Source organism: Pagrus major, chromosome 11 (assembly GCF_040436345.1).
Source record: "Pagrus major chromosome 11, Pma_NU_1.0".
NCBI lineage: Eukaryota > Metazoa > Chordata > Actinopteri > Spariformes > Sparidae > Pagrus > Pagrus major.
In genome coordinates, this window is record NC_133225.1 from 22,130,414 (window position 1) to 22,145,220 (window position 14,807).

The window sequence follows — 14,807 nt, forward strand, 5'->3', positions numbered from 1 at the left end:
CACAGGGGTTATATAGTGTATACTCACCTAGCAGCCAAAAACCTTCTAATAAAAACATTAATGGTCTTCACACATCGCCATCCTAGTAAAACGGGGGAAAAAAAGCAAAGAAAAGGTTCAACTTTTTAAGTAAACCTACGAAGGAGAACTTTTTGGGCAATAGAAAACATCAATGAACAGTGCAAAAAATGAGCTAATTAAAAAAAATAAATGATGAAGAAATACTATAACATCTTTGAAATATATATATATATATATATGCAATGAATATGAGAGCAGCATCATTGGCCAAGTATGTGTTCACAAACAAGGAATTTGACTCTGGTTAAATATGCACTCAATGTACAGGAAATAGTTTTTAAACATTAAATCTAAAAAAATAAATTATTATTATTACAAGAATGAAAAAAATAGTGCAATTGTAAGGAGTGCAGAATTTTCAGCAGTATAACTGGGAAAAGTTCTGGATTTTGGGTGAGTTGGCATGGACTGACCCAACTATAACGTTTTCTAGTATTTTAACTACTGAACCTGTTGTGTATTTGAAATAAAAGACGTTTTATGGAGGAAACTGCACTGTTGTCTGTATTGATCTAGAATCTAGATCGTCGCTCAACACACAACACACACACACACACACACACACACACACACGCACACACACACACACACACACACACACACGCACGCACACACACACACACACACACACTAGGTCTCCGGCCTGCAACGTGACTCCCGTCTCACATTGACGCTGGAGTTTTCTGAAGCACCGCCCAATAACAGTGTCCGCGGTGGTGAACCTATCGCACCCCGGCAGATTTAAACGCACAAACTGATTCGAGAAGACACGGGGATGGGCGGGGCGACACCGAAGACCCGCCCTACTCTACCTATGATTGGATAGCATTCATTCTCTCCTTTAGTTTCATTGGTTAGGTTAGAGTTACAGTTTGGTTTAGCCAATCAGAGGGAGAGCGGGGGCGGGTCTTCACTATTACTGAAACTAGCCGTGTGGAAAAGAAAAGCAAATAGTCTCAGCGATCACCTTCATTACAGTGGAGCAGTTTATGTTTAGATGTTTTAAAGTCACATAAAAAGAACAAAAATGAGGCTGAGGTCTCAAAAAACCATTACAACTTGTGCGGAGACGCCGAGGAGCAACCGCCGACCGTCCAACAAAGCGACGCCGAGACGAACGCGCCTGTCGGTGACCGAAAGCTCGCCTCAAACCAAGGTAACAAACTACGGTTTGATACGATTCATTCATCAGTCAGCGACCCTTCTTTAATATCACTGTGAATGTTAGTGGTCGCATCAAACACTGTGTTTGTCACTAGATTCATTAGTGGGAATAACCGTCCGGGCTTTCTGATGCTACGTAGCCCGGATGTTGGTTAGCTAGCGTCCTCAAAACAAAACAGCAGACGGCGATGCTAACTTGTTAGCTAGCTGCTGTTGTGTCGAAGCCTAGTTATAGGTGCATGGTTGAAGTTAATTCCTCCTGAGTTGTTCGAGTAAACGATGATATTTAAAGAAGGGGTGATAAAGTTGACTCATAAACTAAGCTAAGAAATAATGCAGTCAGTCTTAATCTCACCCCCACGAAGGTTGTAGTGGTCGGTTTTTGTTGAAGCTGTTGATCCAACTTCACCGCCATTGTGCAGGCTGTTGTTTGTGTTTACACAATCTTGTTACATTTAACGTTATATTTATTAGCTATATTTTTTTAATGTTCTGTTGTGTTTGAGTCTTTCTGTAGTGCAACTAAAGTAAATGGACATTTGTCTTGTGTTGGTTGTGTATTAGAAGGAGCACCATGTCGTTTTGGAGAAGAAAGTTAAACACATAATTTTAATATATACAATATTAATGAGGTAATAATACAACCGAAATATTTTTTTTTTTTCCATAACTGAATAAACAAGCTGTTCTCAGAGGAAAATAAGGCCCCAGCACGCTGTTTGAAGCTAGAAAGGTGGCAGGGTCCGCCACTTATAAACAAAGTAAAACAGTATGAAACTGTGTTGTCCTTTAAGGTTGGTTTGTTTATTCGGTCATGGAAATAAAGAGAGCTTTCTCTTCTGATTTAAATTTCTTCCCTAAAACTACATAGTGCACCTTTTTCAGTTAGCTCAAATCAAACACATGGAGTAAGAATTGAGTTTGAATGACTGTGAGCTTATCACTTTTTAACTTCGGTTTCAGGATGTTTTCATCAATGTCAAGTAAAAACTGTAAACATCCTGCCCTGCTTTCAAAGAAGTAAAATGCCTTGAACGTAGTAACCCCGTCCTGTTCAACACTTGGCTGCAAATTCCCTTAAAATTTCAGTGAAAAACAGCAATTCCTCAACACACCATTCACCTCTGTGTTGATAGATTTATTAAAAAGGGCCGACATTTTGGTCACAGTGACCTTTTCAAGACTTTTGGTCGACCATTTAATAAATCTGTCAGTGCAGAGTTGAAAACTGTGTGGAGGAATGACTGTTTTTCACTGAAACAGGAAAGGATTTGTGAATAGGAATAGGAGTGTTGAATAAGACTTGTTTACTTGGGAGTTTTGCTCCTTTAAAATTAAGAATTTATTCCCTGCCTTCGACTCATCTTGCAAATCCTTTCCAGTCAATGAATGTTTACAACATGTAAACACCACTTAACTATAGTATTTTCCCTTGAGATTGCTCTACCAGGGTTTCATCCCAGTCTAGGGTTTATGGGTCGCATCTCTGAACCATAAACTCCAGACAGGTATACGGATCTGTGCCGTGGTGTCTGACAGAGGATGATGCTGCGGCAGAGGATTAAACAGCCCAGTAACATGTGAGAGAGGGTCCCAGTAAAAGTAGGTCAGCGGGACACTGTTGCGTGCAGACTATTTACACTGAGGACCTGAGCAGCACTTGCACACTCTCTTCAGTAATTTGGGTTTATGGCTCACATGTGGGCATGTGCCGTTGATGTGACTGTTGCAGAATGAAAGAAAAAAGTAAAATGCAACAGATACATGCAGTTCAGGACTGAGGCAGCATTTCTGTTGCGTCGTAAAAAAAGGGTTAAATCAGAAGGTCCTGGCACTGACGTATTCATGTGCAAAATGAAAACATGATATTGATGCATAATCTTGCAATACACACTGGTACCAATATTATTTTTCTTTTTGGCTATGCACTATTGATATGCTGGTATTACCTTGTGCAGCTCTTCTGAACAGGTTGTACTCTGTCATAGGTAACTTGTCTTGTTGTTCAAAAGTCTGTAAAGGCTCAGGCTTTATGCACGTTGCTGCACCAAGTCTATGCAGTCGAGAACACTTATTGAGGTAGTGAGTAACTGGAATTAATGCTTTTTTAAGGTTATGATATTTTAAGTGCATGCTTTCTACTTCAGCTACACGTGAATATTTGGATATATGTTAGATGATATTCTTTCAATCTACTTATTTCGTTCTGGAGAATTTCTGAAATGGTAATAGTAAGTTGCAGAAAATACAAAATTTAAATGCACTACTTTGGCTTTGATGCAGCGCGCAATCTCCAACATCAGTAGTTACTAAATATCAAATAAATGTAGTGGAGTTAAAGTAAAATAGTATGCATGTAGTGTCATGGATGTGTAAAGAATTAGAAAATGGAAACACTCAAAAACATACAAGTTCCTCAAAAATGTGCCTGGTAAGAGTTGACTCTTCTAAAAAACAAAAACAATGAATGCCTCCACATGATTGGCCAGTCAAGTCTTGAATTCCTTGGGTGTAGATTTCTTTATTAAAGCACAAACAGTCTTTCCCTAAATATCAGCAGATCATATCGATACGTCTGTTGTGATATCCAAGTGTTTTAATAGTTTTGTAAATGCTGCCCGTCTCATTGAACAGATGTTAAAGGGTCAATGTAAGATGTGCTTTTTGTGAATCCTTGGGATTTGACATTCAAACACACTGAAACGAAACTCCGCTATCAGTGTCTTAGTTTTCATCATGACCTTTTTTGACTTCACTGTGTAGAATGAACCCACCTTGGATAATGATGACCATCACTCGGATGACGAGATTCCCACAATGACTAGGCGACCACTGCCCCGTGGCCGGGCGAGGAAGAGAGCCATCGCTGTTGATGATAGAGAAACAGGTGTGGCAGAGTCCAGTGTTTCTCCTCAGTGCTTTTTATATATTGTAACATTTTGCTTTCTAATATTTCAATGACTTGTTTTTGTGTTTTCTGACTGATCTCTCTCTTGTTGTCTAGATTTGGCCTTCAAGACTCCGATCAGGCCCATCTTGCGCCACGAGCACATACTGTCAGAGATCAACCCAGCGACTCCTCGTAACGCCACAGCCAGAAACATCTACTCGCCCATCGTGCGTTTCCTCACTCCCAGCAAAGAGAGTGAGTACCGCTTCTGTCACTGCAATTCTGTGTTTTAAATAAAAGCTGTTGGGCCTTAAACCGACTCGACTTATGTGAATGCAAGAACCTTAAAAACACTTCCGCTGCCTTACAGTTCACTGTAGGAGATAGTCATCCTGTTGGGGGCTGTTTTAGTAAACTCACATACCAACCACTGCCTAAATTGACCAGCTTCTTTCTGGTGGTTTGTGGTAAATTCCCACCCTGGTTGCATCAAATACAAAGAACAATTTTAGCTGTTTGAATGCTTGGCAGGCTTTAATGTGGTGAGCTGACTGTTGGTCTTTATTGTATTGGTAGGAGACTCCTCCTCAGTGTCCTGTTATAATTCAGATCCAGTGAGTCATTACTATTCCATTCTGAACGAGTCAGGAACAATGTTGATGCTGTAAACAGGTTTAACAGTGAGAGGCTCCAGTCCCACTGGAATGACAATAAATGAAGCACTGAAATCTCATCTCATGACTCATCTAAGTGTTAAGTTTCCCAGGTTGCTCAGAGATAAACAGACTCATGTTGCTTACCCTTTTTATACGTGTTTCTTTTCTATCCAGATGTGAAGTGCGCAGGCACTGAAAACAACGTGTTGATGAGCCCAGAGCAAGGTGTCTTCGGTTACGGTTCCATTGACCTTCTGGCTGGAGACGAGGAGGATGACGTCTTCAATCCGTGAGTATAAATAACTTTTCATACTCGCACTCCTTCACATTAATCTCATGGGAGTTCAACATGTCGGTCTCATGTCTGAATACAGGCCCACTTGGCTTTTTTGCAAAAGACAGCAGCAATATTACTAGGTTGAGCCATATCACATTTTGTACAATTTTCAACACAGCGCAAGTCTGAGTTGAATGTTGTAAAACTTACATAAAGATGTGTACAAGGTCGAACATTGACGAGAGATTGAATGCATGCCTTGTACCGCCTTCTGTCCCAATCCTTGTCCGTTATGCACAAAATCAGTTTAAGAAACCCTTTCATAGACTGTGAAAGAGCTCATTTTTAAGGTGATGATGAGATCGACCTTCTCATATTACATCATCATATCACGACTGGGGATTTAAAAACACACTTACAATAATCTTACCAACAGTCTTTACATTTAATAATAAATGTGTATAAAACAGAACTTATTACAAGATGTGAGCAATGGGTATTAAAGGAGTGTCCTGACTTCGTCTCAAAACACCCCTATTGCCTCTTCCACTCAGCCCTGCCCCTCCATTTTGCATGTTCACATAGGTGTTGGGGCTACATGGCCCTCCAAACGGAGGTTTTTTCAGGGGCACAGTGCAAACTGAGGGTTATGAGAAGTCATTGTTGTCGCCGTAAAGTATTAGTCCTTTTGTTTATAACAGCAATACAACAATTGCTACTAGTTTGCTGATGTCTGCTTGCTAATGATGTACCTAATGTTAACTTGTTGTTGCTGATTTGTATTTCAGTGCTGTAATGCTCCATGTGATTTTTCTTCTATTCTAAGATCATTATTTTCTTCTCCAGCTTTAGGTTCATCAAGAACATACCGTCACAGTCTCAGCATTCCCAACCCCGACTCCGAGACATTCCCCCCAAGACCAGGAGCACTCCAGAGGCCACGCTGGTGGTCGACCTGGTGAGTTTAATCACCTGGAGCTTCTTGCTCTCACACGCAGTTCAGACACATGAATAGCCAACATGAAACTTGAACTTTGACTAATGAAAATGAACTCGTGATATTTTAACTTAATAAGACATGATGAACAAGACTGCAGTGATGTGAATGTGGACCACAGATGGACGGATCACAAATGAGCCATCAGCAGCTGAAATCCACACCAGCTGTGGCAGAGTAGGTCTCAGTAGAGTCTCGGTGTCTTTGCCAAACAGAAGGCCTTTCTCAGTGTGTGTTCTTGTTTCTTCCTGTGAAACATCATCACTCACAACTCGAGTGCTCTTCCAATTTAAAGTCCAAATCCAGCCAAGTACAGTCCAGAAGACTGGATGCATTCTTGATTTTTGGCTCCTGTTATGTAATGTGAATAAGTTTTGATATTTATTCAGGCAAAAAGTAACTGCTTAGATTTTGAATATGTGACCGATGTGTCCCAACAATTCCAACAATTTGGAAATGTGCTCTATTGTTTTTGGAGATGTGAAGGCGCCTTGGCAGCTAGTGACCCAGCTCATGATCAATGTCGTTGTCATCATCCTGGGAAGAGCAATCTTATCTATGCAAGCCCTCTCAGATCAGATTTTACCACTGGCCCTGATGTCTCCATGGCAATTTAAGACATTTCATTTTAATTTTTGGATAGTTGAAATCATTTTTTCACTGGCAAGTAGTTGTGTAATCGCTGGTGTAGTTGTGTAATCGCTGAGCTGAGCTGGTGGTGTGTTGACACGAGCTTGCCAAGTTCAAACTCCAAAGTGCGCACCTTCGAACTTTGTGTGCTTGGTATAGTATCTTGTCATAAAGTAGTTAGTTGGTAGTACCTCACATAGTTGTTGCCTTAAACTAGCTGCACATTGTTTTCTAGGGCTCAAACACAATCGTTGTTCTGGTTTTCTGTTTTCAAACTTGACTCCTTGGTTCAGGTGTTCTTATATAGAGAGACTATCAGGCTTGACTGTGATTAGAGCAGGGTTGTGCGGCGAGAGTGTCGTTGTCCTGGCTCGGGAATAACAACTCTCCCAGAGAAGCTTTCTGCAACAAGTTTGCAGAGTATTTGTCCTCCCCTGCTGGCAGCACATTGATGTTTGAGGAAACAAGCAATATAGTAGAAACTTTGGGGCAATGTGAGTGTGTCTTTTTTGGCCTATGTGACAGCACCCGTTTCACACCGACATCGAACTTGTCATGTCAAACAGTGCTTATCAGAAAACAGGAAACATTTCCATTATACGTATCAGTGTGGTGTCATTTTATTAATGCAAACACATTGAACAACACTACTTTTTACCAGCCAGTCTGACCGCTGATTGGCTACTGCAGCTTGACGTTGGGTTGCGTTTCTCCAAAAGTTGATTTTCTTCCAGCTTTTTGCTACAGAGATGCTCCATTCTTTTTTTTAAAGAACTACCCACATAATATCATTACCCACATGGATTTTTATACTAAAATAAACAAAGTCACACTAATCTGTCATTCCAGGAGGAGACCCTGATGTTCAGCTCTCTGAGTGTGATCGACGAAGCAGAGTACACCTTCTACACAGCTTTCCAGGACAGTCAGTACAAGGTAACCGCCCGTTTGCATGTGGCTGTTCACAAACCTGCCTTTTGAATCCGTAGCATGCTGAGCACACGAGTGCAGATGGTGAGAAGAGTGAAGGGAGGATGGAAGAATCACTCGAGTGTGTTTGTCCTCTTCAGTGAGGGATGACAGGAAGCAGGAGAAGTGGAGAAATAGCAGAACTAACAATAACACTGGTGGAAGATTGTTCTAACAAGAGAGACTCAGAGATTAAGCATCATTTAACAGTTTTAGATAATTGAATATGAACTGAGGAGATAATGGAGGATATGTATTTACTCATTCTTTCATCCTCTCTGCTCCTCTGTTACCAACAGGCGTACATGATCCTACGACCACATGTCAAAGAGTTTCTGCAGTCCATGGCAAAGATCTACGAGGTATGTGTTAATCCACGTAAAACTGAATTGTCTGATTGTTTATTGGTGCAGTTGGCTCGAGACAAGTTTTGTCTACAGTCTGTTTGTTTTCAGTGAGATGAGGTGAACTTTATCATTAATAATAATATGATGTTTGGTGGAATTTTAATTATTGTGAGCTTGTCTGATGAACTGATCTACTGTGTCCCTTCCACCAAACCTTCTCCTTTATTTTCATGTAATTCTTCTGAAGCAGTTAATTTCCACCGTTATTCTATATTTCTTTGCATGTTAAAATAAATGACGCTCAGTGTAGTTTCTCGTGGTGTCCTTATGCCCGTTGAGTTCGGCTGCTGTTTGTGCTCTGTTGCAGCTGTTTGTTTACACGTGTGCGAAGAAGGAATATGCTGAGAAGATTCTGAACATCCTGGACCCACAGAGAAAACTGTTTCGGTATGTCTCTTTCAGATCTGTTACCACTTGTGTTTCATAAACTCTTTGCTTGACCGCAGAGACGTGCACTCCGTCAGGTTTACAGACTCACAGAGTGTCAGCCTGTTGCTGGTCCTGTCTGTGAGCAGCGCACTGAAAACACACACTTTTCTAGTTGGCTGCATGTTGCAGCATTCTCTTTGGACTGGAAACAATTGAAAAAAGATGCCGTCGCTCAGGAAAAAACATTTTGTGGACACGGGGCCTGTCACATCCACAGCTGTCTGACAAACAAGTACATGTTTTTTTTTAAATGTCTATGATTTTTCCCTTGTAGACATCGTCTGTACCAGGACGATTGCGCCTGTGTTCTCGGCCACTACATCAAAGATCTCAGCGTCCTCGGGAGGGATCTCACCAAGACCGTAGTCCTGGACAACGCACCCCACACATACCCATACCATGTAGGCACCATGGAGCTGTGATTTTAGATTACCTGTTTAACATCCAGTGCTGTGTCATTTTCATTGCATTTAATGGATATAGCTGATATTCTACAGTTTCGTTGTTATCCCATGAATGAAAAGATTGAAACCAACAATGTTAGTTCATCTCTTAGTTCAGTTGATGACAATGGGATTTTTTTGATAACAAATGGATAAAATATCACTAGATACATCAAAATACTTTTGAGATGTTATTGCCAGTCTTGTAAGTGAAATTGTATCATCTGCACAATGAAAACAGTCAAAAGATTTTTTTTTATTCTGGTATTTTTCCAGCTGATGAACACAATTCCCATCAAGAGCTGGTCCGGGGAGTCAGAGGACAGAGAACTGCTGAAGCTCATCCCATCCATGGAGAAACTCATTGCAGCAGTAAGTCCATCTGTTTATGATTATCCCGTTTGTTTGTTGAGTGGCAGAAATAAGTCACTGCATTGTTCCAGCATCCTGTATGGAAAGATTGATTTTTTTTCTTCAGCCCGATGACCCCTTTAATTTTTTATAAAATTCACGTAAGGTTCAATAACTGTGATGGCTATAATCAATAGATTGTAGACGTTTGCCTTCAGTGAGTTTTTTATACTAACATTATAAAAGTTAGTTGTTGTTACAGTCAAAATGTGTGGAGATGCACTGATCTGATAAACTAGGTCAGTCACCCAATGTGAATGATCGATGACAAATACAGGAGTTTTCTTTAATGAACTGTAGCAGTTAGCTTCATTCAGCCACAGCAAGCTGTCACGTTACTTCATATAAAACGTTCTCCAATTATTTCCGTGCATTTGGGTTTGTTTTGAGAGCTGCAAAGATCGCTGGATTAAATGACTAGTTGTTAAAAATAAAATGTATTGGCAGCTTTTTTTATTTATTGATGTTTATTTACTGCTGCATCAATTTAGATTATTTGTTTTTAAACTGTTCACAATGACTCCAACATTTGTGAGTGCAATGCTAGACCAGTGGATGTTTTGAAAATCTGGTGCCTACATTACCCACAGTGCAACATCCACTGAGTGACATCACTGGAGGCAATTCAACAAATTACATGCAGCTTCCCCTGGAGCCACGAAAAGCTTTAGACTACTTTTTCTCTCACATGCAGCAGAACTCCCCAAGACCTGTAAACACACTTTCTGACTAGGACAGTATCTAGGATATTGTGATGGACATTTTTTTTCATTGTTTTCAGATAGACAGACAGTAAAGACTTATTAAACATAATTTTGTTTATAAAATGTCAGAAAATAGTGGAAATTACCTGTTATAGTTCTTCATTGCCCAAGTTGACATCTTTTTGTCAGGTTTTGTCCAACCTATAGTCCAAATCTACAAAAGGTATTCAGTTAGAAAGCATCAAATATTCTGATCTGTGAAGCTGGGCGTGGCTGATTTCTGGCATTCAGATAAGTGAAAAGTGTATTTAAGCATCAAAACTGTTCGTAATGATAAATAATTGATCCATCAACAGGTAGAAGTTTAACTGTAATGTGTTTTACTTCTATTGTTTGAAGTGTGAAGCAGATTGTTTTTGTACATCAGTTTTATTTCTTTAGTTGTGATCAGTGCAGCCAGTAGATGTTTCAGTGTTTTACCAGACCGTCAGTTGAGGATAAAACAGCTGGTTATCTGCAGCAGCATCTGCCTGTTGTCTTTCCTCCCCCGGCTTCATCGTTCAGTCCTGAATATCTCCTCTCGTGTTTTTTCAGGAGGATTTTCGGGAGGTGCTGAAGAAGAGGAAGGATCACTTCCACAGGCTGCTGTCAGAGGACTAACAGGACTCTCCTCCCTCTCTAACCTCACTTTAACTACTCTATGTGACTTTCACAGATCATGTTTGCTTTCTTTATGCTTTGGCTAAAAAGCAGAACCAGTTGGAACGAACCTGAATCCTGTTAGTTTGTGGTGGACCTCCTCTGTCCTCCCTGACGACTTTAAAGGACGGCACATCGGTATTTCAAACATGCTGCTGGTCGTTTGTCACCGAAACCCCCGAATTCTCCGAAACTCATTCCACAGAGCAATAAACTGCTCCCCAGCATTTGTGTATATTTACAAGACAAAACTTGAAATATGTTGTTTATAGTCAGGATTGTTATTTATTGATTATATTGCTAATCAACAGCTGTTATCTCTGTATATTTTAGATATGCCTTTTTATTAAATAAAATTACCCGAACAATATATGGGAGAAAAAACAATGTTTGCTTTTACTTTTCAGCACGTAGTTTCATCTGTCTCACATCTGCGAAGAAATATTTGATTTAGTAGAAGTTACTTTTCTCAATGTGTGAGGGGATTGATGTTGATTTTGATGGTTTTATCTTGTCGACATCTTCCCGGGTTTTCAGTCACAACAGTGGTGCTGCCTGCTCTTCGTTTATTTCCTATAAAAGGCTGCTCCTGCTGCTGGAAAAATGAAACTCAACACTTCCTGTGCAGCAGGAAGGAGCCAGCAGAGTGATAGAAGAACAAATGGAAAAGATGTGAGAGATTGGAGCGCATTAATATAAGAATACTATCACATGAAACTCCCTACACATGTTGAAAAAAAGACAAACAGTAAACCAAATTGAAGATAGATGTGATTGTTAGCACTCTTTTTTCAGATATCTACAGCTTTAAGATAATATCGTGGCCCTGGCCGATTATCAGGGCAGATATTCAGTTTTTTCGCAAATATTGGTATCTGATCTTTCTGTCTGATTGCCGATAAACTATTTATATATAAACTAATATTTTAAAATGTGCTACTTTGGCTCTGATGCAGCATCCTCTCACACAATGTCCTGCTCACAACACTATCTGAATAGTAACATATCACAATTAACAGCCTATAAACACTGAATTATCTGAATCTGCAAAGTAATTAGTAACTAAATGTATCAAATAAGTACCTGAGAACTGTACTTCAATTTATTCTATCCATAGTTATTGGAAATTTTGACGCAGTTTCATTTTTTACTGCAAATGAATATCAGTCCCAAATATCAGTTTTCAGTCTCCTTGATTTCTGGTCATCGGTATCGGCCCTGATAAAGCAATATCAGACCCCTAGTAAAACTTACAGTATATGCCTCCAGTATGTAGTGCAGTGGAAGTATGAGGCTGCAAGAACGTAAAGTACAATTACTTCAATACTTGAGTAAACGTACCTGATTTATGTTCCACCACTGCCTAAACCATTGCTGAAAATGAGCCCACATTTAAAGTAAAACACTATCAAACTACTTGTGAACAGCTTGTGAATCTCCTTTTCTTAATGCTGCGACAGTAATAAATACAGGGTATAGAGAGTAAAGTCATTAGTCCACATTACCCTCCTGTGTCTGAGTATTAGAGGAGTACTGAGGTTTAGCTCCAGTCTAAATGTTTACTGTCCTGTTTAGATAAACTCGTGTTTGTGATGGATGAGATTGTTAATGTTGAATGTGAAGGTAAACTGAGAAAGTGCTCCTCCTCCTCCTCCTCCTGCTGGTGCAGCAGCTCCTCTGGCTTTATTTGCTCCATATGGTGTTTGACATGGTACCCAGGAAGGGGGGAGAAAAAAAAAAAACTCTTGTGTGGGCGGAGGAAAAAGCCTAGTATTTTGTCCGTCCTGAAATTTGATTCAGAAGTTCAGGATCCTGGAAGACAAAAAGCAAACGGAGGGGGAGGGAAGAGAAGGACGGAGGGTTTCTGTTTTTTCTACTGCGAGAAGAGTAAACTCACCAAATACTCTGCGACCTCCGACTAAAGTAAGTCCATTTACACAGGAATGTTTCTAACTGAATAAAGCGCTTAGGCAGGCATTTCATGGAGCTGAATTAACTCATATTTCTCTTGAATGTGCTGTAATTGCTGCTGAATGGCCAGTAAATATAAGGTTTCAGAATGACTTGCGTCTCCTTTACGCACACTTAATGCGCGTTTTCGCCTCATTTGATTTATTTATCACCTAACGAGGCATTTCCTGCAGCCCTCACACTGAACCAGACACGACCAGGCTCTATTTGCTTTGTGGAAGATGAATTATACATTTTTGTGTGAGAGAGTTGCCCAGCAGCGGGAGAAAAGTCATTTTTCAGCGGGGGAGTATAAGCACATTGCCCCCCCTTTTACGCGCGTTTCCACATCCACGCCGACTCTGATCACCACCGAGATTTATTCCCCTCCGACCGAAAAAACGCCAGACGTGTCCTCCTAATTGCGCTCTATACATGGTAAAGTCCTCATTTGTTTTGAAAAAAGGTGCTTTTGCGTGCCGATTCTGCGCCACCGTTGGATGTGCGTCAAAATCCATCCAGAAGAAAACGCTCAAGATTCAATGTGCAGATGTTGGTGAAGCCTCTGAAACAGTTCAGACCAACAAAGGCTGGTGACTGGAGTTACATTACATCCATTTGTCTGACGCTGGTGCCCAGATCGTCGCACAATACGGATATTTTTGGCGTTTAAATGGGAAGAAGTGACCGCAAATACTGGTAAAGAAGTATCCAAGTCATTTATTTAAGTAATAGAAGCAATAACACACTATAAGAGTACTACATTACAAGTACAAGTACTGGATTAGTATTACTCAGATGTAAAGTATTGCCAACAAAATGTAATAGTACATAAAAACAGTGAAAGTCATGCAGGATGTGGCTATGTTGTTACTGGAGCTTAACCGATATATCAATAAGCCGATATTATCAGACGATACTGACCTATAAAGATATCAGTATCATGACATATGAAGTGCGATATACACCAATATGAGAACTTTTAGTTTCCTTCAGAGATTATAATGCTTGGGATGAGTTTAGTTATTAAAGTCCCAGAGAAGTTTAACAGTTTTATAGAGTCTGACTGATACTGGGGAGCAAAAGAAAAAAGTCAGTATTGATATATCAGTCAATATTCCCATATACACAGAATATTTATATAAACACAGTTTTTTTGCAATTATCCCTCAAATGTGGTTATCAAACACTTTTTTGAAAACGTTACTACAGATACATATGTACTGTAATGGAGTCAGGGTATTTCACAGTTAACAATAAACTTCACTGGGAGTTTAATTAAAACCTACCCACATTTTTTAGGGTATAAAAGCGGAGGCTGTGCGCTCAAGAGCGCTGAGATGAGGCGTTTGTGCACAGAGAAAAAAACGCTGCACGTGTCTTATCGCTATGACAATGTCTTGACAGCCGTCGCTGTATGATCGACGCTGCCCCTTTGCAGTTTACTAGCAGTTTGTTGTTTATTTGATATCGGGACATCAGAGCAAGGAGGATGTGGGTGCATGACATGATCCATAGGAGACAAAAATACGCCGAAAATCATCACCTAGGCCAGGAGAAAGAAAAAAGAGCGACGGTGACGTCACCAGCGCCGATTCTGAAAAGTTGAGAGATTTTCAACTCGGATTGGCCACACAATGAAGGCGGAGCGGAAAAAAAGACGCTGGGCGCTGCTCCTCCTCATTGGGCGGCCGCCTGCTGCTGCAGATGCTTGATTCATATTGGGAACAATTTCATATCGGCCACATGTGTAGTGATACCGATATATCTGCGAAGGGCCAATATCGGCAGACCAACCTATCAGTCTACTACTGCTGTCGTTTTGAATAGTAAAGTTTATTGTTGAACAGGAAAATATCCAGCCTCCTTTAAATATCTTTGTCACAAGTGTTTGATAACCACATTTGAGCGATCATTGCAGAAAATGTGTGTTTATCGGCCAAAATTCGAGTATGGGTCTGGTTCTGATTTTTACTTTCCTGTTGTTCTTGGTCAAGTTGAAGCTAATTTTAACTCTTTTATACACCGTTAGGTAGTTTAATAACAATGCATCAGATTTTCTAAACCTGTTAACAGGGTTGAAAACTTTTAAAATGTATT

The 14,807-nt window shown here is 40.2% G+C and overlaps 1 protein-coding gene across 1 annotated transcript; it reads left to right on the top strand.

The window, feature by feature from the left end:
- The first annotated feature begins 1,023 nt into the window (after positions 1 to 1,023).
- ctdspl3 (CTD (carboxy-terminal domain, RNA polymerase II, polypeptide A) small phosphatase like 3) lies at positions 1,024 to 11,144 on the top strand. Its single transcript, XM_073476818.1, has 11 exons — positions 1,024 to 1,237; positions 4,009 to 4,132; positions 4,250 to 4,390; positions 4,966 to 5,080; positions 5,915 to 6,026; positions 7,545 to 7,631; positions 7,964 to 8,026; positions 8,379 to 8,458; positions 8,775 to 8,901; positions 9,220 to 9,315; positions 10,653 to 11,144. Exons 1-11 carry the CDS (start codon positions 1,109 to 1,111, stop codon positions 10,716 to 10,718), a joined length of 1,140 nt encoding a protein of 379 aa, XP_073332919.1. The 5' UTR covers positions 1,024 to 1,108; the 3' UTR covers positions 10,719 to 11,144.
- Positions 11,145 to 14,807: the final 3,663 nt, after the last annotated feature.

What these genes read in the sequence shown, in the direction of transcription:
- ctdspl3 (XM_073476818.1), top strand. Translation starts at nt 1,109, where the DNA reads ATGAGGCTGAGGTCTCAAAAAACCATTACAACTTGTGCGGAGACGCCG. An exon ending in TGTTGATGATAGAGAAACAG is followed by an intron (nt 4,133 to 4,249) that starts GTGTGGCAGAGT and finishes CTTGTTGTCTAG; the next exon opens with ATTTGGCCTTCAAGACTCCG. An exon ending in CCCACACATACCCATACCAT is followed by an intron (nt 8,902 to 9,219) that starts GTAGGCACCATG and finishes GTATTTTTCCAG; the next exon opens with CTGATGAACACAATTCCCAT.